We start from the raw sequence: 24017 nt of genomic DNA, 5'->3' as shown, positions 1-24017 counted from the left end.
CGAAGTAGCTCCCGGATTATCTCCCCTAACTGTGACGAATATTCTAGCCTGTCAATCATGACATAGAATGAGAGGTCCTGTTGATTATGAAACACCCAATCACACACTCATACCATCTTACACTTCATTTTTTTTCTCTCTGTATGTACATGTAATCATGATCCTGTCTTTTTGAACTCAATATTACAAGTGCAATTTTATGGTATGGTTTGCTCATTTTCAGAATATACTGATTATCTATTAAATGTCTTTATTATATTTTTAATTGTTTTTATAAGTTTGTTTGTTTTCATTGTGATATGTAATAGCAAGTATCACTGTGGACCCTGCTAGTTTTTAAATTTTCCTTGTACAAGTATTTGTGTCCCTTTTTTCACTTCTTTTGCTCTGTATTTCCAATTCATCCTTGTATACACAGGGAAAACATCAATCAAATCTAATGTATGACAAACCTTACACAGAATTTGTGCCTCTTGAGTATACAAGTTTAGGGCTGAAATTCAAAGTTTATTTCTGGACAAAAAGGAAAGCCTAGACTGATGTTGTCCTACCCTTGTAAACTAAGCTTAAATGGACTTCAAAATGTTTCTGTGCTGCATGTTTTTTGTTTAGTTTTTTTGGCAGGGGTGGGGTGAGATGGGGGTAAAGATAATGGTAATTATTTTGCTTTATATAGCATTTAATACCTATTTTAATCAAAATTCTCTCAGAACTCAGTGATAATTCAACATTAATATAGAGAACTAATAAAGATCAAGAGCATTCCAAGAAAGTTCTATCAACATGTCAACTCATCTTCAATCTATCTGCTAAATGTATCGAATAGTACTGCATACTGAATGATTGTTGCTCAGTGTACCACTGCATTGTTTTTCATGTACATGTAGCATGCCAATTTGATTTTATGTGTGTGTGTGTTTGTAGGCATGCATTGATTGGCCCACTCGTCATCCCAGTCCAGCAAGTAATGCTGCCAAAATCACCCTCACGCAAACCTTGAGCGTGCTGTGTAAAGCGCTAGTAAGTCTACTTCTTGTCTTATACTCACCAGCCATTACATGCAATGCTTTGTAAATGTTCTGTATCATTTCTGTGTCATTTTTAGTTGATTTATTATAAACAAGAATTTTTTTCCCCCTTAATTTTGAGATAGTTTGTAAATTGTGTCACATAAATGCTTGTTTCCCACCTGGATTGAAACTAAACATATATGTGATGGGAAAAGAGATAGATTATGAATTATCACAATTTTACACCAATGCTACACACAGATTGATGTATACCCCCCCCCTTCATGTACTTGTAAATTACAGGTAAGTCTAAAGTCATGTAAAGTAATTCCCTGTTGAATTGTCATCCTATTAATAACATCTTAAGTATGAAAAAATTGGATAGATTATAAATAATTTAAATTTTTAACATCAAGAGTATGATTTTTTTTCTATGAAGAGCAATAGCAGGATGGTGCACTGCATGTATTTATGCAACCTGTGACTTGCACATAGCTGCATCTAAATGATGCAGCTATGTATACTATGTCTGTAGTAGTAAATTTACATTTGTTTGAAAAAAAATAATTGATTTGGTAAGATTCATTGACATTTCTTTGAAGAAGCATGTAATAAATTGAAAAAAATTGAATCATATAATAAAGCTCATTTTTCTAGAAAAAAAGATTATATTTTTGCAGCCATTCCTTTTTTCATTGTCTTATAATGCTTTCATCTTTATACCACTATGCTATTTTCATCCCAGGTTAAAAGCACTATCATGTTAGACCATGGAGAGATGGGTAAGAAATTTCATTGTTCCATCATATATTCATAGAATTGTTACTGTTATTATTTCAAATTTGTCCATTATTAATATCAAAACAATCCACTCATAATGTACATATTGAGCTACGGCAGACCTACTTGGAGATATACATGTATAATGTGTCACAAAACATGCATATAAACTCAACACAACCAGATACAGGATTGTTTTAATATTCCCTATAAATTGTGACTGAGTTTACAAGACCTTTGAATCCCTAGGGTAGTGAGAGTTGGACAAAAACTTGCTTTTTTTCTCCATACTGTAGTTTTAGGTACATGTACCCATTTCATACAGACATACATGCACATCACACAAATACACTATCATTTATGTCAATCACTGACTACAAAGACTCCAAAACCAAAATTGAGGTTTGTTCAGCCATGAAATTTTATTTTCTTTTTCTGATATTTTTTTCAAAATGCATTTTCTGGCTAAAGTCTATGGAGTGTTGATTTCTATCAAAGCTATGAACTTTCCTAAGTTCTGATACCTTTATAAAGCATCAAATTCTACATATATTTGACTTTTATTATTTGATATTGTAATGCTTCAGAATAAAGACCTTCAAAAGAAGTTTACCTTTGAAGTTCATTCTCATATCCATAAATCATTTATCTGATGTTTCCTTTTCAACAAACCTTTACTTGTCTGTGTATAATGTTGAAAAGTATTTGTTGTCTCAATTTCAGCTGATTTCTATTTTGCTCTATTAGTTATATACCTACATGTATGTCTTGATATCCATTTTGATTTTTTCATACTTTTTCTTTCCCCTTTTCCAGACATTCTCACAGCACCTTTCCTCATATTCTAAGAATTTCATGAAAGCTGATTATTTGCACATCGTATTGAAATTTGTGTAAGCCTGTTTATATGTAGTTGGTAAAAGCTGTATTGCAACACACATGTATTAAAACCAAACAGAATCTGGAGCAAAAATGGTAAAATAAGTACCCTCTCAATGTATGCATGCATTATTTTCTAGAGGGGACGTCACATATATGTTCTGTACAATAGTGTCTGCATTTAACAAATCCTTTGCAGAAAAAATGCAAACGGGAATAACTGAAATAGATCAATTGACAGTATATAAGCCACACAAGTACATGTACATGTGCTGTTTCTTGCTCCACATTTTGTTATGGTTCAGTGTACAGATGTACTCGTAGATGTACATATTTGGATGTCACACACATTCTTTGAGAAAGATAATTCTTGACAATTGCCCATTTTTGTACAAAAATATTAGTCTTGGAAGGAGACTACAATAAATGGATATATATTCCATAGCCTTTTGGTGCAAATATTCACTACTGAATGACACGCGCCGTATAAGCTAAAACAACAACATATTTGAGATGAAACTTTTGGCCAATTGCACACAGGCTCTCTTCTGGTTCCATTGGTCTATAATCAAATAAAATATTGCTTTAATATGGCTTTTAGTCTATGCAGTGGATAATCACAATATTTTACTGGAATCATGAAAAGCATTTCTCAGTTTATTTGAAACAATCATCCACAGGATCAGTCAAAGTGTGATATCATCCGCTATACATGTCACTTGGAAGTTGCCAGCTACATGTACCATGTGTGTTTGACATTCATTTATGTGTTCGTGTACCTGTACATCTGTAAATTATTCATTTGTTTTTCTTTGAAATTCTAATATTTACCACATATTTCAATTTACTTTTGACATGCTTTTCATGTGGATTTCAAACATATGTAAGTCATTTTGCACCACTTAGATACCTGTGTGGATTTTCTGAAAATATGTGTTTATCTTTCAATGGTTAAGATACTTGTTCATGTTTGTCATTCTTTGCCACTTAGAATACATGTTTTTTTTCAGTTGCACAATATTCTCAGCTTAGATTCAAAGAAAAAACAAAGTACATGATAACAATTTAAAGGGGAAGTTCACCCTGAAGAAAACTTTGTAGTAAAAATAGCAGAAAAAATAGCAAAAAAATATTGGTGAAGGTTTGCGGAAAGTCCGTTAAAGAGTAAGAAAGTTATTAGAGTTCAAAGTTTTGGATTTGTGACGTCATAAACGAGCAGCTGCCCCATTTGTTATGTAATATAAAATGCATGAATTTCAAATTTTGTGTGGTTCCTGATGACTTAATTTTGTTTTCTTTTCATGATCGGGTGTGAAATGATTTGTCTATTGATATACAAAAGGTACAGTGAAAACAATTTTCAATTTTCTGAGAAAATGACATTTTATTGATTTTTTACCATTCGCTATGTAGGAATGCTGCTCGCATATGACGTCACAAATCAAATCATTGAAATTCTAATAACTTTTTAATTATTTGATGATTTTTTCTCAAACCTTCGGCAATATTTTTCATTATTTTTTCTGCTATTTTTACAATTAACTTTTTGTCAGGGTGAACTTCCCCTTTAAGATAGGCATTTGTGACAGTGATAGAATTTTAAAAGAAATAGAGTTTGTTGTATGCACGAAACTTCAAATTTAGCAAATCATGTTTTAGATTAAATTCCTTAACATAAATTTAGCATTTATTGTTTTCATAACTAATGCATGTTCTCTTTTAAAGTTGATGGGAAAAAACTTTGAAATTGCAGTTTTAAGAAAATAGTACCAAGGGACTGATTCAAGAGTCACCAGGGGGGGACATTTTCTGACTATAAAAACTAACAAGTTCAGATTACAGAAGCTCTTTTCTGTCATTTTTTTTTTTCATTAGCCAAAGAAGGCCTCAAAAACTCTGCCCCACCCCTTTGCCATCCCCTCCCTTTTAACCGCCAGATCTTCATGTACATGTATGCTTGACGGTAAAGCTAATCCTGCTTTAAAAAACATGTTTATTGTATATTTCCCTCACGATACATACAATGTATCTGTCCTCAAACTTTTTACTATGCTTTGTATTTGCATGCTTGCCTGATGATAGATACAATTTTATGCCATTTTCTATAGAGCATTCCAAAGTGCCTGACTTCCTTCATAAATATACTAAAGATACACATGTATTATTAATTATGCTATATATTTATCTTTCATTTTTGCAGTACCGATATTACTTGTTTTGCATTTTGCATGGTAATTCCATAGCCTTTTTTCAGAGTGAAATGATTTCATGTTTTATGTATGTTTTGTATTGCAGCTTCTGTTGATGATCATGAAGACCGACTATGTGGTGATATGGTTGCTGTACTTGGGTTCTTATGTAACAAGGTCTCAGAAACACATAAGTAAGTCCTTCTAAAATAATGTTATACTTTGCATAGATTTAAATGCTCCATCAATTTCTTAAGATGATGTGAATTTTTTTTATGTGTTATCTAGAGACACTTATCTGTGTATACAAAGTTATGAATGCTTTAAGATGGTGCAGATATTCACATTTTAATGATTATATGGTTAAATGAAAAATAGTTCGTGATTGGAATTACAGCTCTTCTTGTACATGTATACTACTACTACTAATAATAATAATTATACTTGTTTATGTAGCACTTAACAATTACTTTATCAGAAATCTACTAAGTGCTGTACAGTAATACGGCATATACCCTGGATTTAGCAGAGCAGCTGTTACGCGCTGCATTTCAAAAAATAAATTCCTACCCATTCTTCTCACTTGGGTTGAGTGCAGCACAATGTGGGTAAATTTTTAAGTAATTCAAGCATTGAAAACAATTTGTTTTGTATTATTTTGTTAGAGCTGGAGCCAGCACTCAGAATCAAACGCAGTTGACCTTTGAACTGGAAGCTATCTTGGCCATGCTTACCAACATGGAGCCCAGCCTGCGAAGCAGTTCAGCATTCCAGAAAGTTCTTTGGTAAATACATTAGTTTTCATTAAATCTATCAATTTCTTTGTATTCTCATAGAGTTTATGTGTACATGTATGTATCCAAGAGATATTTATACAAGAACACACATTTTTAACAGTTAAATGACATTCATGTACTGTATATGTTGGTATCCAAACTTTAAACTAAATGAATTGTTCAGTCTGTATATCATAGTCAATCTTCTGTAAGTCAAATTATTGCTTTAGCCACAGCAATTGCCATACCAGATTAAAAAAAAATTGGGCTGATTACTTTTTTTTAAATTCAAATTTCACTTATTACGTCAAACAGATTTCTGCGGTCCCAGGGAATTTTAACTTGAGCTGATTCTCCCCTTGTGTTATTTAGTTCAAATTCTGGCATAAATACAATTTCTCTCTCTCTTAAAACTTGTCTAAATGCCTTCTTTCTGTTTGTTTGATTTTCTAATGTAAAACAGGCAAGAGCTTTGCCCCACCCTCATCGCGATCCTTGGTATCCCCAAGGACCAGAAATCCATCATCTCCTCCAACCATCATCCCGACCACCACCATCATCCTGGTCACCTAGCAACCAATCATCAGGAACACGGTAGAGGATCCAGCAGCGCGGTGTCCGTTCCCGTCTCCTTCCGCTCAGCCAGGCATGTGATCTACTGCATAGCAGGAGAACTGATCAGACTGGTAGGGTGTGTGGCTTCTATGAGGCCTGTCATTGGTTCGTTGCTACACAGGATGTTGCTGTTTCCTCCGCCTTTGCAGAGGAATGAGGCTCTCAAGGTCCTTAAAGAGGTAAAAACAATGTGTTTGTTTCCTTAACACTTTAATATCTACATTATGTAAGTAATGATAAGATCCATTTACATAGCGCAGCTACGATATGCATATACTCAACTTGGCTCAATATATGTTGTTGTATTGATACCTTGACTGTGGCAGAGCTGCTGTAATGCACTCAGAAGAGTCATGTTTCTAAAACACCCAAAGCAATAGCCAAGAGTGTTCAGACTGTTTTAAAGTCTCATGGTTTTGTAAATAATGCTTTGAAATGAAATGCTTTATAATTTTTGTAAAACAACTATGTGATGCAGATTAATTTGATCAATAACTCTCCTCTAAAAATCCATGACAATCATAATACTGACCACTTTGGGGGCCTTTTTTCTCCACTGTAGATACTGTCTTCACCTGGTCGGATCCTGGACCTATCTGGACCTGCTATAGAGGGAGCTGAGATTACATGCATGTCAAACAAGGACCATAAAGCAGACCTGGACCTCATCAAATTGTAAGTAGATATCTTACTTTCTTCATCTTACTACATTTACACTCTGATCCAAATTCACAAAAGGGGATTTAACTATGACGAGGTACCATATATCGACTACATGTAGTTTGTAGAGCACAGTAGAAAAATCAAAATAAGCACATAATACTGATGTGTGCATCTACTGCAATTATTGGATCATATTCAGGGTTTGTGCACATTTAAAAACAAACCTGCATGTAAGTGATAGTTTATTGTTGGAGAGGGCTTAAACATCCTCTGTGAATTCAGACCTCATAATTTGTCTTTTGTGGTCTCTGTCCAGCAAACTTTTTATTGCATGAGATTAGTATTGGAGTGTTTCTAGTATGCACCATGTATGTTGACACTTCTTCTACCTTGACTTGTTTAGATGTCACAATTTTGTCTGCCCTAAAGCTCTTAACGTTGTATTATTTTGCTTAACATGTTTTATTCATAGTATACACTTTCAAAAGTTTTTCAAATCACATATTGGATTTATCATTTTCATAATCATCACCAATTTTCCATCATAAAAAGAAAAAAATCTGATCTGATGAACAGTTATTTTTTTTGTCTGTCTTTTGACCAAGCCATTTTCCAGGGGTTTTAGCAACACACGGTCCTACAATGATGCAAAAATGACACTAAAGTAATTACATTAGATTAAATATGTTTTATTTCTCTCTCTCTCTCTTTTCTCTCTGTCCAAGACTCATGGATGCTATTTCTGAAGCGTCTGGTTGCCATGAGGTGTGCGTGTCTAGCATTGGATGTGTGGGGGCGCTGTTAGCCTCGCTGGAACAAATTAGTCATGGGAAAGGAATGAGTCAGTGGCAGGCAGAAGAGATCCTAAGGAGAGCAAAGGAAAAAGAAGAGGAAAACAAGAAAGGTAAGATCATGGAGATATTGCGAGAAACTTGCAATCAATTATAAGTCAATTTAGGTCTTGTTACCAATCACAAGCCTTGCTATCAATTGCAACTTTGCAATTTATAGGTGGTGTGCTAGAAAATGCCAGTTATTTTTCCATAGCTTAAAGTAACAAATTTATTGAAATATACGTGAATTGAGATCCAACCGTTGTGTTGGCTCAGTTGGTAGAGCATCCGTCTCATAACCGGGAACTCAGGAGTTCAAGTGCCGGTCGCGTTGGACCAAAAGACGTTGAAAGATGGGAGTTGCTGCTACCCTGTTTGGCGTTCAACGATTAAAGGGATAGAGCCTCGTCGATCTGGTGCTGCACAGTGGCTGCTGGGCCCAGGATCAATTGGGCAAAATCAATTTTCAGAGTAATTCTGTTTCGTTTTATTTCGAACAATAAATTATGGATTTTCATTTTCAAATTATTCTGATAAAATCTCACTGATAAACATGTTGAAGGGGGGATGATTCTGGCCCCCAGTCTTTTAGGATTAATATTTTGATTTGAGATGATATACCATGTTGCCGAATTGCATTGGTAATTTTAACATGCCACAAGTAACTTTGAATACAAGAGGGATGATATGATTTTATTTTATCCTTAATTTCTATTTTATTATGTTATTTTATTCTATTCATAATTTTCTATTAAAAAAAAGCAGTCATGCTGCCATTATTTTTACTAAAAGCTTGTTGACTACAGTTGTGTTAATATACCCATCGCTTTTCAGAAATGGAACAAGAAGAAGATGGAGCACCTTGCCTTACACCAGAAAACCTTCATACCAACTTCCAGCCAGAGCGGAAGAAGACACTCCTTGAACTCGCTGGAGCCTACAGATCACCTGCGGGAGATGGGGACCAGACTAATGAAGGTCTAGAAAGGGGTGCAGTGCAGAATGGAGATGGAGAAAGGGAAGAAGATGGTGATCTACAGGAAGTTGATCCTATCACACCAAGAGGAGGGTGTGATGATGGGGATGGATTGGTAGAAGGAGTGCAGGAAAAGGAGGTCCAGGAGGAGGAGGAGGACAAGGTGGTGGACCAGGAGGATCCTGTTGCGCTTGCTGCAGCTGCTTTCGCTGCCGATGATGATGCAGAGGAGGAGGTAGTGGATGATGGTACCGGTGATGCAAGCCAGGATGAGACCAGGAAGGAAGCGGAAGGAAAAGAAGAAGAAGAGAAGGTAAAGGCGATCGAGACCAGCGAGGTTGTAGAGGAAGGTGATGGCAAGGAGATCGAAGAGCCTGATGAAGATTTAGGGGAGGACTCACCACTTATCTCTCAGGGTGATGATATCAGGAATGGTGTTCAACATCCTGAAGCCAGTGCATCAGCTTCAGAGGATGTGAAGGTAGATGGAGAGGATGGAGAAGCTAAAGGATCATCTTTACCAGGAAGCCCTTCAGCTGCTGCAGAGAAGGTCAGAATCTTATTTTCAATCATTCTATATTTACTTCACATATGAGCAACACCATACATAAGTGTGTAAGACATAGGCAAAATAAGTTGTAAATGAAATGAGGTTTACTTGTAAATACAGGTAAGTCTTCCAAAGTTGAACTTCTGCATGTAAGTTGAACAATCACCTGAGTTGAAGTAATTTGCAGACCAAAATATGAAAAGATCCACCTCTTTAAATAGTAAATAAATTACAGAATATATAAGTGATTTTAAAAGTTGCTAAGGGCCTTCTACAAGTTAAAAAAATTAGGCTTACAATGATTTAACATTTTAATGGATCTCATTTCAATATTTCTTTGGCAGGCTGCTCTCCTCAATGCCAAGAAAGAGAAAGAAGCTGCCCAGGATTTTGCTGATGCCCTCCTGTCCATGTTACCAAGGTTTCTTGCCATTGATGATGTCACCGGTGTTGATAAGGCTATTCAGCTGTTTGCATCGAGATATGTAATTGGTAAGCAAGTATGGTCAACATTTCATACATCGACTTTCCTCATGTATGCACTAATTTTCATTTTCATTTAATTTGATAAACAGAAACAGAGAAACTGTTTTCATTTAATTCGATAAAAAGAAACAGAGTTACTGATAAATCATATATGTAGCTGAGGAAAGTCACCAATGCTAACATCAAAAATTCATATGTTCAAAGGAATCAAAATTAATGAATCTTCATGACTCTGTTTCCTCATGTTGAAAGAAAAGGTTTCTACTTTAATGTATAAAGCAGATTTAGGTATATCCATCTTCAAAATGGCTGTTATTATTTCAAGTTTTCAGCTTACGATAGCTGGCCTCTGCATTTAGATTTATTTGTTTACATGAATTATGTCTATATCTACTTGACTACTATACAATTGTTACCTTAGTTTGTAATTTGATCATTATGTATGTTTGATGTTATGTAATAAATTTGTAATTTTGATTTATTAATAAATGCAGAAATACCTGCTTAAAAAAAGAAAAAAAATTCTATCCCTTGAGTTACATGTTACGGGGCATGTACTTGATTGTCACTTTCGAGGGGAGGTGGGGGAGCAACAAAGGCAAAAGTTCAAGTGAAAAAAAAATGGAAGTTTAGTCAATGCATGTCAAAATGCCATGAATGAAAAAGGAGGTATAAACTGTATCACAAACATGAAAAGGCTCAGTTTCACCATTTGTCTAGCCCTGGGCGTCATTTACCTAGATATGCCTCCAATCTGCACAATGCCCTTATGATGAGAAAGAAGCTGCCCAGATAATTTCCAATTATCTTGCTCTGTGTAGGGTATAGCATGAAGAAGAATGAAGCAGAAGGTGATAAATCTAACAAGTTGAACCTGACTCCAGTCATCAATGCCGATGGTATCTATGTCGCTACTTATGCCTGTCTGCTACTCAACCTCAAGCTTGTGAGAAGTGATCATTACCAGAACCCTGCTTCTCTACCTCTGACACAGGTGAGTTACCTCCTTATAGCATTGAATTACGGTCATTAACTTTCATGATTCCCTTCCTTGCGTACAGTGATACTGTAATACAACAGTTATGTTCAGTACTCTGGCATCTTGTTCTTTTCTAAATAATAAAGTTTTTTTTTTTTAGATATGGGAGAAAATACCTGTTGCCCCACCTGGTCACTGTTTTACAATGAGTTGCATGATATTAAAATGAAACTCAAATTGCAATTATAGATCTAAAATTCCCATCTCTTAACTCCTCAGATGCATTAAATTTCACTACCGCATTTGTCAGATTATGCTCTGGATTTACATGTTAAATATAATAATAATCCGCTTTTATATAGCGCTTAATCCATCGGAACGACGTTTCTAAGCGCTTTACAGATATATTATTACCCCGGTCATCGGATTCAATCAGTCATTCCCGCACACAATGTGTGCACATCCTCCACTCCCTGGGGAGTATTCCAGTCAGTCGCCTGTGAGGCGCACACATGACTATTAAAGTAGGTGCTTAAGCATGACATTGTGAAACAAAGAGTAAAATCTCTCGTTTTTTTTCTCAAAATACCATTGTCTCATTATAACAAATGGTGCCAATGAGATAGGATAGTTCTTTATGAGGTATTTTGAATAATTTCCAACATACTTTATCCTTATTATCTGAATATTTTTTTTGTCATTATTACCTTGTAATACATCGCAATTCGGCCTTTGCCGCAATGATGTCTTGATTTTTATTAATGAACCATTTATCTATCTATCATCTATAATTTCATTTTCAGAAACAATTCATTGACAGTGTCCATTACAGCGGGGTATTGGTGTACCTGTCGGCCAGTTGGCTTGGTGAGCTTTACAGGACTATTATCACTAGGAACCTCCTGGAAGAAGGAGGCTATCAACCTTCAATGGAACACTGTAACCGGGCTCTTATCTCCATCCTAACAGGTTAGTTGAAATGTATCAAAAGAAGATAATGTATGGTGATGATGATGACGATGATTATGATGATAATGATGGTGATGATGATGAGGAGGAGGAGGATAATGATGATAGTGATGGTGATGATGAGGAGGATAATGATGATGGTGATGATGATGATGATGATGGTGGTGATGATGATAGTGATGATGGTGATGAGGAGGAGGAGGATAATGATGATGATGGTGATGATGATGATGGTGATGATGGTGATGATGATGATGATGTTGATGATGATGTTGGGTGAAATAACAGTAACAATTATGATCAGGTTAGTTGAAATGTTTCAGAGGTGATTCAGGATGATAATGATGATAGTTAGTGGTAAAATGGATGATTATAGTAATGATGATGATGATGTAGATATAGTTAGTAACATTCACAGAATTGGTGATGAAGTAGATGTTGTCATTTCTATTGGGGTTTCTAATGCCTAGCCCTCTCGTGCAGTTCAGCATGCATTACGTCTAAAGGTCACCTACAGTCTGTTCTTCAGTCGGTCCTATTTTCATTGTCATGATAAATTAAATATTGGGTCATGAATGCACACATCAATGATATAGATATCCAAAAGCTGTGAAGAAAATCTGCCTGTTGATTGATATTATTCACAAACATTTTTGGTACAATCCAATAAAGTTCTATTCGTCTTTGATAAGCATTTGAAACAGTAAACCTCCCCTTCCTCCTTCAGAGCTGCAATTTGTTGCATTTGATCTGTAGCAGAATTAGCTTTTTTAATAATTGGTACATTTAAAAATGACTTGGTAGAAAATCTTAAGTTTCAGTAGAAGATACATTTGTTGAAATTATTTTTTTAGATTATGCCCTGCTCTACCCCAAGAATGGATTTTACAACATTGCAAGGGAGTGTTCCAGATCATGTTGAATATATTTTGTTTCCCCTTTCTTCAGATCTTGATGGATTAGGAAGTCAAGAGCTTGGAGGTCAGATGCTTCATGATGCTCCTACATACAATCAAGGGATTAGAACGCTACTAGTCAACAACTCAAATCTAGAAGGGTCAGCAGGTATGGTTTACATTGTATTCAAGATGGGCAATTCCAAAGTAATCAACCTATTTGGACCTCTGACTCCCATTTCCCCCTTTCTTACCCCCCCCCCCTGCATTAACTGCTAAAGCCATGATAAGGTGAGAGTATAACACATTTCAGGAAGTTCCTGCATATAGGTGGTTGGATAAACATATTATTTGGAATTGCCTACAAGTAATATTGCGATAGTAAAGAGAAGAGATGAAAACCCAGCAATGTCTGTAATTCATCTCCAAGGGTCCAGATAAAATTCCAACAGACACAGGTTATCAACTTGATCCCGAATGTACAAAAATTAACCGAACGCCTTTGTGATATCATGTCCTTGTTGTGCTTGGTAGCCCTTTCTTGAAGAGCATATGCATCTGCATGCCTTATTCAGTGGTTCCAATGCATTTGCTTTGGAGACAATTGCTCCGCTGTGAAATCCACACACTAATCGAATGACCAACTTCAACCCAGGATTCAACACCCTTATTCTATACTTTACCGTAAACCTAACATAAAACCCTACAGCAACCCTTAACCCATATATTGGACAAAATAAAGCCTGGAGCAATTGTTGCCGTAGCAACTCTTGGTCAGCTATGAGCAGCCTTCTCTTGATTGAGCCAGCTACATGTAAAGTAGGTGTCTCTACCAGGATCTTGCCTTGACATCTTTATTGTGCCACTCTAATCCATCTATTGTTCCAGCAATATAAGCTCTTTTATGTATGATAATTTTTGAAAGCTGGTAAAATGAGTAGCCCTTTCTTGAAGAGCACATGCATCTGCATGCCATATTCAGCGGGTCCATGGCATATGCTCAGGTGACAAATACCTTCTATGGCTTACTCAATGACTGGTTACATCTGGGGGGTGTTTCACAAAGATTTAAGCATGACTTAAGTCGCACTTAAATGCCGACGCGTACATGATATGCAACGCGCGATCTTACTGATAGATACACATTAGTGCGCGTCCTCATGACACGATCTGACCAATGCGGTCAAGCCTTTCATACCATACGCAAGTCGGTATTTAAGTGCGACTCTAAGTCATACTTAAATCTTTGTGAAACACCCCCCTGGTTTTTTGTGAATCAAGCTGAGACTTTAGACCAGAGTTTGATTTAATTGTATTTCTATAATAATGTTATATTACTCTAACCTCTACAACATGACCAATCCAAGATACCAAGGAGGAGGTGGGGGGAACCTTTATGACAAGCATAAAAGGTCTCTACCATCAATGATACTTCCCAGTTGGAAAAAAAAATATCTGACAAGAAAAGGGCTTTAACTGCAAGCATTGCCAAGCAACCTCTTACATTGATACATCATTTCAGGTGAGGTGTTTGCCCGAGAGCTCTTGACAACCTTCTGGCGGAGGATTCTCTCCATCCTGTCCATACCACTCTCCTCCAAGCACACCCTAGTCCAGGGTGGTGGTCTGGCCTTCCTGCTGGGGAGTGAAGGAAGCAGCAGTAAGGAACAGAACTCAAGGGATAAAGATGCCATCTGCCTTAGTCTGGATGGACTTCGGAAGGCAGCAGAACTCAGCTGTACTCTGGGTAAGACTGCAGTAAGGCCATTGATGAATGATGCACATGACAGGACATTCTAGAACATGCATTGTGATAATATTGCTTTATTCAAGGGAAAGCTGGGTAGCCTTTCATGAAATCAAATATTTAGGGATTTTCACTGGCTAGTTATAAGATACTGAAATCCTTTAATCTGATTGGCTCAGAGCAAAGTTGTTAATGAAAATCACTGATGAAAGGCTTCATAGGGGGTGTTGCAAGAAAATATTTGCAATCAATCGCAAATATTCTTTTACAATTTTACAATTGATTGATCACTTTTAGCTTTAGCGAATCAGATTACACTCCTTGTTTCATGGAGCAGATTAGCAATCAATCACAATTTTGCAATTAATTGCACGGCATATGCTTGATTTCAGGATTGAAAAAAGACTTGCAATTGATCCCAAGTTTCTTGCAATGCCCCATTAGAGTACTCCCCTGATATCCATTTCAGTACCTACAATACATGTACAACATAGTCTTAAAATTCAATCGTAGTGCAAAATGGGAAAGAAGAATGATCTGGTGATACAGGGTTACTGTCTGTATTAAAGCACATTAAACTTTCTACCCAAAGTGTCAAAATTTAAATTATGTCATATTCAGTAGATATTTATAATGACAATTAATTTGAACTAATTGTTGTGACATTTTAGCCAATATTTCTTCTATGACTTTTCCAAGCAGCCTACTTAACCTTGTACTGATTTATCATAAATTTGTAGATATGTGGGCTCCCTTTCTCATTGAGTTTGTACCATTTCATTCCTGACTGATCCTACTTGTAGGCCTCCAGACGCGTTGTGCGGCTGTCTTCGCCCAGCTGAGCGAGGCTTCTTGTGCAAGTGACAATCCCACTCCTGACACCAATAGTACAGAGACATCATCCAGGATGGCAAGCCTTAGAGGCAAGCTAGGCAAGGGACAGGGGATGAGGCTGCATGCTGCCCACGTTCTAAGCATGGATGCACTGCTCTCTATGGGACTGGAGATGGGTAGCCATTCTGCGGAATGCTGGGGTCACGTCTTCAGGTAATTTGATAATCTTGATTAAGGAATGGCAACACTGGCTGCAGTCTAATCTGTAATAGAAGTCACAGAGTCTACCTGTATCATATGCAGTGTTTTGCTGTTCTGGCCGAGAGACAATTATGTACACTTGCCTTTGTCCTTTGCCTTGTACATCTAGTCCTTGGCATTGGAGGTCTGAGGTCCTTTTGGCCTAGGGCAGTCTCGCCTCAGCCTTATTTTCTGGCATTGCACAAAACACTGTTCATATGTTAGTTGTTTACCGTTTTGTTCTAGAGGAAATCCTAATTACTTAGTATAACCTGTATATGGTGGGCACTGTTGATCCTTGATATAAAGAATTATGTTTCATTATTTTCACCGACCTTGCAACAGATGCTGTGCCTTTGTTTCACAACTCGAACACACTCAATTCAGCAGCACCGATGCTCAACCCTCAGTCACCCCTTTGCCAAACGTCAAAGAATCCACTCGGTCAATCGAACCCCTGGAGGAGGCCATGTCGGACGAGCTTGATCTCATTCCTCCATACATGTCGGCCCATGTCCCTGTAGCCCCTCCCCCAGTCGCCCAAGCCCCGCCTCCACCATCCTCGGGGATTGATGTGCAGGAGTTCATCAAGAAGGAGATGGAAGAGTTAGGGTTTGAGATTGGGTCTGCTAAGGGAGGACTGCTCAGTGTAGCCAAGGCTGCCAAAGTTGTCTGTGGACTCTCTGCAGGAGTAGACAGGTGAGCAAGGCTAAGGATAGATTCTAGTATTTTCAAATCCCCTTATCACAATATATATTTAGATGTCAGTTGATGTCAATATGAAAATATACAATTCCCATTACTGTCCATATTGCTATTGATATTGCAATGATTTTGCATCAGATAACTTTGCCAAAATCATTGATCTTCAAAGGTGGATAGTCCTTTAACATGATCAAATTAGAATAATAGGAAAAGAGCCGATTTTGGTCGACTGACCACATTTACAAATATGGTACCACCACAAAATGACAATGCATGATAATATGCTTCTCAATGCTAGTCATTAGCCAGAATAGAAAGCTTCACAACTGAAAACCTTGAGCACTACTTCACAACTGAAAACCTTGAGCACTACATACATGAATAAAGGGATTGAAGGGAAGCATGTCATAAAACCAATAGTCAAGAGGTTTTTAGTGACAACTGTTATAAGCTACTGAAATGATTACACATGATTGGTTGAGAGCAAATTTATCAGTGATCTTCACTTACATGAACCTTCATGAGACACACCCTTTGTAATACGAAGATCTACCTTTGAAATATTTCCTACTCCATTCCTCAGGCTCTTTGATGATGCTGCATCTAGTCTCAACCTCCAGGCCTTACTAGGTTTCCTGCGAGAGCTACGGCTTGCATCCCAGGCCCAGCTGTACCGCTGCTCCCAACCCATCCCATCTTCCGAAGGCATCGGTCCCATGGGGTTGGATACCGCTGGACACCCCCTAGCTGGTGATCACAGCATGATCGCCCCTACATCGCCCAGTAAGTCACTCCCAACGGTGGGGAAGGCAGAGACTTCATTGCTGCTGTTCAGGCTAGGGGATGTGATTCTCAAGTGTGTGAGGCATCCTAGTCGGCCCATGATCCACATGATGCAGGCATGGAGTCTAGTCGCCCCTCATCTCATAGAGGTAATTATTAAGTCTTTGACTACTGACTTTCTTTTTCCTGTAGACATTGTACAGGGATCACACAGTTTCTGTAACCAATGAGTTAAACTGCTTAAGACGTGTGGTAGGGAGGTGATGGTTGTAGAGTTATGTTTTTGTTCAAATTACGAATTGAGATAAATCTGTTCATCTGGGCTTACTGGTTTGAAGCGGAGAACAGTTTCACGTCCGATCCAGGATGCTTCTTCAGCTCGTCTGAACTGGCAGGAAATTGTTGTTGCCTTTTGTTGGCGACACGCAATCGATGTTATTGTCTTTAAGATGTTGAGGATTGTTTTTGTTTGTAAAGCTTGCCTCACACTGCAGTTGCATATGATTTGCTGCAATCCAACTTGTGACATAAGATGAAACATTTTTTTAAGGTTTTGAATGTTCATACTGATAGGCTACAATAAAAATTACACCCTCACAAACTTTCTTGTTTGAGAGTACACCTATTAAATACATCATAGCAGTCTTGTAATTATTTGTGATCTACCAATGATTTTGCCTTTATTCTGGATATAGGGCAAATCTTGCTCAAAATTCATAAGCAATTTGTTTGTATTAAATCTTTTAAAACATAACTCATGTAGATTTCATTCATTAGAATATTTACCTTCAATTAAATGTTTTTGAGCATTTTAATAAAATATGTTCAACCACCCCCTATGTGTGAGACCTACGTGAAATTACTAAGCAAGGATCAAACGTTGAAGATAATGTCTCCAATGTCCTTGTCTGCACTCAACACCCTGTAAACTGTGCATACTTTGTATTTTCTTCATTCTCTTCAGGCTGCTTGCCACAAAGATCGTCATGTATCCAAGCGGGCCATTGACATCATCCATGATGTCCTTACAGAGGTTATGATGTCCAGTCAGGAGTTACCTCACTTCAACTTTCATGAGGCTCTACTGAAACCCTTTGAGAGTCTTCTTAGGTTGGAACTATGTGACAGTGATGTCCAAGATCAGGTAATGTCCTTACTTTATTTTCATCTTCCATTCTTAACCAGTGTGTACTCACAACTTGGTCTGTATTTCCTATGTGGGATGCACCCTCGTGAGCAAATGTAAATGTACATAAGTCGATGAATGAACGTATGCCAGTATAGATTCTATTTTTATATGTACTTTATATGTAATTTTCTATTTTGTTATTTTCTCCTTGTGTACAACAACACAAGGTCTGGTGGTGGTAGAATGCTTTACTGGTATACTGGGGATAAGCATTTTCTTGGAAGTACCTACTCACTCTGGACATTTCTGTTATCATCTTTGTGTTTTTTATTTCATCCTGAAAGAAAATGTGTTTAATGAAATGACAAGAATGAGTACATGCACAGTAGGTACTTCTCAGTACCTCTTTGTAGGAGATTTTTTTGAGATACATGTACATCATATATCTACTTTGATAGATCTATTTTGAAGCCTACAAATGTCATCCATTTGGCCACCATTAATCTTCAAAAGATGCCTAGAGTTCAGTCATAATTATATAAAGATGTGCATGTAGCATTCACCAATTATGTGGATTTCCCGAGTTTCGTTTTAATAAGCAATTGCCTCTTTGCTCCTGTTAGGTTGTGTCCTCGATATGTGAGCTCGTCGAGGGGTCCTTTTCAAACATCAAGTCTGGCTGGCGTCCTTTGTTCGGGGCTCTACGGGCAGTACGCATGCAGCCGCATCAGCACCATGAATCCGATGATTCACCAGACAGGGCGGAGCATCCGCTTGCTCCGGTCTGCAACGTCTTTGAAGCGTTCCTCAATACTGATAACGTGACTGTCTTTGCTAATGCTGCCATTGACTGCATACTGTGTCTTCTGAAGTTTGTCAGAGGTGGAAGTGAGTTGAAGTTATTTTCAGTTACTATATTTGGATTTAAAATACTTTTCAAATATTTTCGGAAATGTGTATAAAAAACATTAAGCAATAAATAAAGGAGATTCATTTGTTAAAAAGAATGTAGAGATAGATAAATAAGAACCAGAAAGTGGATTATTATTTTTTTTATTGATTGGATGTAACAATTATGATATACTAAAATGGGATGCTTTAATTTTAAAATCTCAAATTTATACTGAAACATGAATATCCGTTGTAAAGGTGCTTATAAAATTTCTTGCTATGGAGACTCATATAGGAGTCAAACTGCACAATTATACTTAAGAGATGTCTATTATAACATCTTCTAATGAAATAATTCCTAACATGATGCATTTTTTTTTTGTGTAAATTTATTTTCAAGGCAATGCGGGTATATCAGAAACCAGCAGTGAGGCCGATGAAGGTGACATTGGCACCTCTCCAACCAAGCCCTCATCCCCACGGCAACGACCCCCGATGACCTACGGTGTCTTTGACCTCTGCTTCCCTGCTCTCAATTACCTTCATCGATGCCACAAGATTCTTGCCTCAATTCATCAGATGCCATCTTGCCCTATGTTCAGGGGAGCGCACTCCATCAGGCTGGTGGCTAGAGAGAGTTTTCCTCCAGGGGAATTGTCACCTCAAAGGTTAGTTGCAATAATCAGTCAACCCTTCTCATCATCAAATAGTGTGGGTCGTGCTAATACTACACGTAAATGAATTCATTTTATTATTTATTTTCCAGGCAAGTATTATGGAAACATGATATGGTAGCAAAAAGAGAATAGAATTAAATTTTGCATTAGCCAATGCCTGAGGTTCAACAAGTTGATGAAGCTATCAATATTATAAACTTGAAATTGTACTATTGGTTTAGTCACAGAATAATTAGGAGTGGCTTTTGTTTATTTTCCCCCTTCTTTTTGTCTAGGTCCTTTCCCCTCCCAAGTTCTCCCACATCCCCAAGGCATGGAGGGTTGTCCTCCCTGGGTTTAGATGATGAACTCTTCCAGCCTATCGCCATGGAATCAGTAGATGACTACACTGGAATCATCCGGGTCTGGTTCCTTTTACTGGAAGGTTTGACTGGAGCAGTGGCTCTCTGTCCTAGGAGATATCAACCTCCTACTTTGGAACTACTCTTTGAACTCCTTAGATCTATGCCAGTACATCCTGGTAAGAATTGTAATGAATTAAAATGGGTATTCCTTTCTAATGTCCAGATGGATTTTAAGTAAAACAGAAAATTATAGATACCGTAAAATTTTTATTGAAATAATGAGAAAAACATTGATATTTCAGATAAAAGATTTATGGCATGAATTATGGTAAGAAGATGGGACATTCAAAGGGCTTCTTGATATTTAGTATAGTTTTAAATGAAGCAGAAAATGAAAGAAACAGCGGAAGTCTGATAAGTTCTAGAAAAGGTTGACATTTCACTCTACCTACTCTATCCATCTGTATTTATCACTTTCTCTCTGAAATTAGGGCCTATGTTCGGTGTCTACGCCGTGACCGAGCTCCTCCTGCCCATGATGCACTCGTGGGTGCGTCGCAACCGCCACGTCCATTCCACTTGGGATGCCACTACGGCCAACTTCAAGCAGGCATGTGGCCTGGCTACTGACCTGGTGGTAGAACACCTGACCCAAGGAAACACCACTGAGGATACATGTAACTCACAGTCTGATGGCGATAGAGAAGGGGATATCCCACCGCTGCCACCGATAAATGGTCGATGCCTGATGCTGAAGCAGTTGCTGGATATCCTGGTGGAATGCATAGGGCAGTCCAATGAATCAGTGGCTAGGCTAGGGTGCTCTTGTATCAGGTAGGTTCCCCCAAATATATGTATTCAAGTTTAGATAAAGTATACCAAAACAAGCACATTTGACAGTTTGGAAAAATTATTCAAGGGAATCTTCTGTGACTATGCAACTATAATAATGCTTTTAAAAATGATTTTCCTTCGTACTTAATTTGTAAACAACATATCAATGAATATATAACTAGATGCTTCTAATTTCCATAAATTTGAGGGAAAGTAATCGTTCGTTTTTTTTTTTCCTCAACATTCAGCATTAGAACTAATTTTTCTACCAATATTGAAGACATTGATGCGATCTGAATGACTTATTGACGTCTTTTTTCCTTAACACCATCACAGACATCTGTTGCTGAGTGCTGGTCCCAGTTTCACCCATGACATGTGGACGGTGGCCTGTAACGGCATGCAACGAGCTGTGGCAACAAGTCTTCGAAGTATCAGGCAGCTGATGTCCTGCTTCCAGCCAGGATCTGATGATTTCATGGGAGATGTCTGTCCTGTGAAGGTCGCTGCCCGCAAGGATGTCACAGACATGGAGTACCTTAGACTGCAGCAACTTGCTCAACAGGTGAACCCATTGCTCAGATATGTCTTCTAGACACAAGACAATAAATCTATGTTACATGAATTGAATTGTTAATTTAGATTACTGGGACTCTTGGTCTTATCAATGCTTTCATTCTTAATTAGTGCTCATGAAATTGATTATGATCAGTATTTCAGATTGGAATTTTAAAGCATTGACAGAAAATTGCTCATCATATCAGACAGAGAGCATGGTCATGGTTTTTGTAGAACTGATATGCCCATCATATGAAACACATTGCATTTTATAACCCAAATTCTTTATATTATGAGATTGTGGTGTAAATATAAATCATGGCTTTCTTTCTTACACGTAGGTGTTCCTCTTAGAATGCCAGCGACCAGTTTCCATGGATATGACCTCACAGGATGACCCAAGGTCATTCATATTTATCATCTATCCTCCTGATATGGACCTCACTACCAGCATTGACCAAATAAAATCAAGGTAATGTAATTACTAGCCCTCAGAATTATCTTAATCTTTGACTGAAATTATTGTCCTCTACTTCATACTTTGCAAGCAACAGGTAATGATGGAATTGTACAGATTGATTTTGATGTATTCAGGTCTTTAATAAGAAAAGATTATCAAATATCTATAACTTATTTTTTCATTTTTGAAATTTCTTTCTTTTTTTTTACAATTTGTGTGATAAATTAGCTGTTCTATTTTTTTTATCCTTGTAACATTCCTACCCCCCCTGCTTGATACTCCTTTTGATATACATGTCTTAACATTTGAATAAGAAAGCCTGCATATATTTTACACCCATTTCTCTTCTTTTTTTGCAGAGTGTCTTTCCGTGGAATAGTCCTTGGATTATTGGCGCATCAGTTGCTGATCCAGACTCTAGGTACTATCCTCCTCCATGGATCAGAGATTCAAGTCTCTGGTGAACACACTGCAATCTCCACTACAAGTCTGCCATCAAAGCTAAGCCCTCATGATGGGACAGACTGCCCAACTTCACCCACTACCAACTCCAGTAAGGTACCTCCATTCGACTCATCTCTACCCGGTCTCCTTGCGTATCTCTCACCTCGAAACCTGTCCCTTCTCCTAGAGTGCTTTATCCAGTCGTACCAGATTGCTTGCGAGTTCAACAGCAGGCCAGGGTTGAAGTTCCTTCTGCAGAAGGTAGCCAGGTTTGAGGTTGCAGCCAACCTGTACTGGCAAGGTGCAATGAGCTTCACCTTCTACCTTCACACACTCCTGGAACTCTGCCACCACACACCTCGGAATAAGATGGAAGCCTCCCATATCAAGGAGATCATCAGGGCTTTGTGCCGGAATGAAGGTACACCTGAACGTACCACAAAATTTGGAGAAGGGGACACTGCGCCGGAAGAAGAGACAACACCAAGTGCTGCGTCACAAAATGATGATAACTCGCGTCAGCGATCAGCAACTCTGCAGAGTAGGGATAGTGTCAGCAGTGTAGACAACTTGCAGCTGAAATGTGACTTAACCTTTCATCCGAGTTCTGTTGACGATCTTGATTGGCTGATAAAGCGACTTCATGGTATATGTAACAATGTCTGTGCCTCTTTCATCCAGCTGCATGTTGTCCCTAATTGTGGTAAGAATGATGCCCCTCTATCTTCAGACATGGCTCTCTTTTTCTTGGTGGCACCTACTACATCCCCTGATGATAGCCGGGACAGGATGTTCACCTTTGAACTCGAGGATGATCCTCTTTCTGACGGTGACATCGATGATGATGAGGAGGATGACAAGGAAAGAGAAGCAAATGGTGAGCCAAAGCCAAGTAGGCAACACAGAAGCAGTCTTCCAAGAGCCAAAGGTTTCAAATTCGCATCTCATTGGACTCCTAATGTCAAGTATGGCTCAGAGGTTAATGGTGAGGTCAGGGAACAGGAGGTCAATGTGATTGAACAGCGCAAGACCAACAGAGAGAAGATGCTCCGCCAAGGAAGCAGCGGAGAAGAGGAAGGGCAGGTCTACACGGTAGCCACTAAGAAGGCTATCAAGAGCCTCATGCAGGAGTACAAGAAGCGTAAACTCCACCACTCCCGCTCTGTCTTCGTCAAGAAGCCCACCTTCAAGGAGCAGATGTACGGCCGCATCAAAGCCAAGGAAGCGGCAGCAACGTTGACTCCCGTGGAGCGCCAGCGCCGGAAACAGATCCAGGAAGAACAGAAGTCATCCATCCTGCAAGACAGCGAGGCTCAGATGCAGACATGGGGCAACATGCTAGGCACCATGTTGAAGCTTCTACAGCTTCTACCTGATGAACAGTTCAGCGCGTTCCTTCCAGCCATCTTCCCTTGTATCAACCAGCTCATATGTCATGTGACCAATGATCAAGTTAGGCAAGGGGTCATGGAGTTCATGGACAGGGTCGCACGTATTCATGGTATTGCCTGATTTAAACATTCCATTGTACAATATGACAAAACGATATACATTACAATATCCCCTTTAGCTATGAGACTACATGTGTCATGATCTTCTAATCTATGACATTTAATGTTTCCTTCTTCTGAACTGCTCTGTACTTAGTTTATCTGAAAGCTATTTATTTGGTTTTTATGTGTTTAGAGTACTATTATTATTAGCTGATAGAATTCAACATTTTTCATCTTGACATTATTCAATTATGATTATCCAATGCTGTTTATCATA

The 24017-nt window shown here is 38.1% G+C and overlaps 1 protein-coding gene across 5 annotated transcripts in view; it reads left to right on the top strand.

Annotated features, from left to right (window-relative positions):
- LOC121413414 (brefeldin A-inhibited guanine nucleotide-exchange protein 3-like) overlaps positions 1–23803 on the top strand; it is a 30615-nt gene extending 6812 nt beyond the window's left edge. For 2 of the 5 annotated variants that reach the window (XM_041606226.1, XM_041606224.1), the window contains 24 exons: positions 925–1020; positions 1756–1792; positions 4965–5052; positions 5524–5643; positions 6098–6428; positions 6812–6924; positions 7638–7816; positions 8580–9271; positions 9616–9763; positions 10579–10751; positions 11540–11705; positions 12654–12770; positions 14124–14348; positions 15152–15395; positions 15768–16121; positions 16711–17059; positions 17875–18054; positions 18663–18927; positions 19331–19598; positions 19883–20127; positions 20443–20785; positions 21122–21350; positions 21685–21815; positions 22163–23803. In XM_041606226.1, the coding sequence (XP_041462160.1) occupies positions 925–1020; positions 1756–1792; positions 4965–5052; positions 5524–5643; positions 6098–6428; positions 6812–6924; positions 7638–7816; positions 8580–9271; positions 9616–9763; positions 10579–10751; positions 11540–11705; positions 12654–12770; positions 14124–14348; positions 15152–15395; positions 15768–16121; positions 16711–17059; positions 17875–18054; positions 18663–18927; positions 19331–19598; positions 19883–20127; positions 20443–20785; positions 21122–21350; positions 21685–21815; positions 22163–23759 (6690 nt within the window). In that variant the 3' untranslated portion in view covers positions 23760–23803. Of the gene's footprint in view, positions 1–924; positions 1021–1755; positions 1793–2606; positions 2684–4964; positions 5053–5523; positions 5644–6097; positions 6429–6811; positions 6925–7637; positions 7817–8579; positions 9272–9615; positions 9764–10578; positions 10752–11539; positions 11706–12653; positions 12771–14123; positions 14349–15151; positions 15396–15767; positions 16122–16710; positions 17060–17874; positions 18055–18662; positions 18928–19330; positions 19599–19882; positions 20128–20442; positions 20786–21121; positions 21351–21684; positions 21816–22162 lie in introns of those variants that run through there. The other 3 variants (XM_041606227.1, XM_041606225.1, XM_041606228.1) reach the window with 2 other exon arrangements.
- The last annotated feature ends 214 nt before the right edge of the window (positions 23804–24017 follow it).

Source organism: Lytechinus variegatus, chromosome 4 (genome assembly GCF_018143015.1).
Source record: "Lytechinus variegatus isolate NC3 chromosome 4, Lvar_3.0, whole genome shotgun sequence".
In the NCBI taxonomy this organism is placed as follows: domain Eukaryota; kingdom Metazoa; phylum Echinodermata; class Echinoidea; order Temnopleuroida; family Toxopneustidae; genus Lytechinus; species Lytechinus variegatus.
The sequence above is the reverse complement of the archived record's forward strand: the minus strand, read 5'-3'. Positions and strand labels throughout refer to the sequence as shown.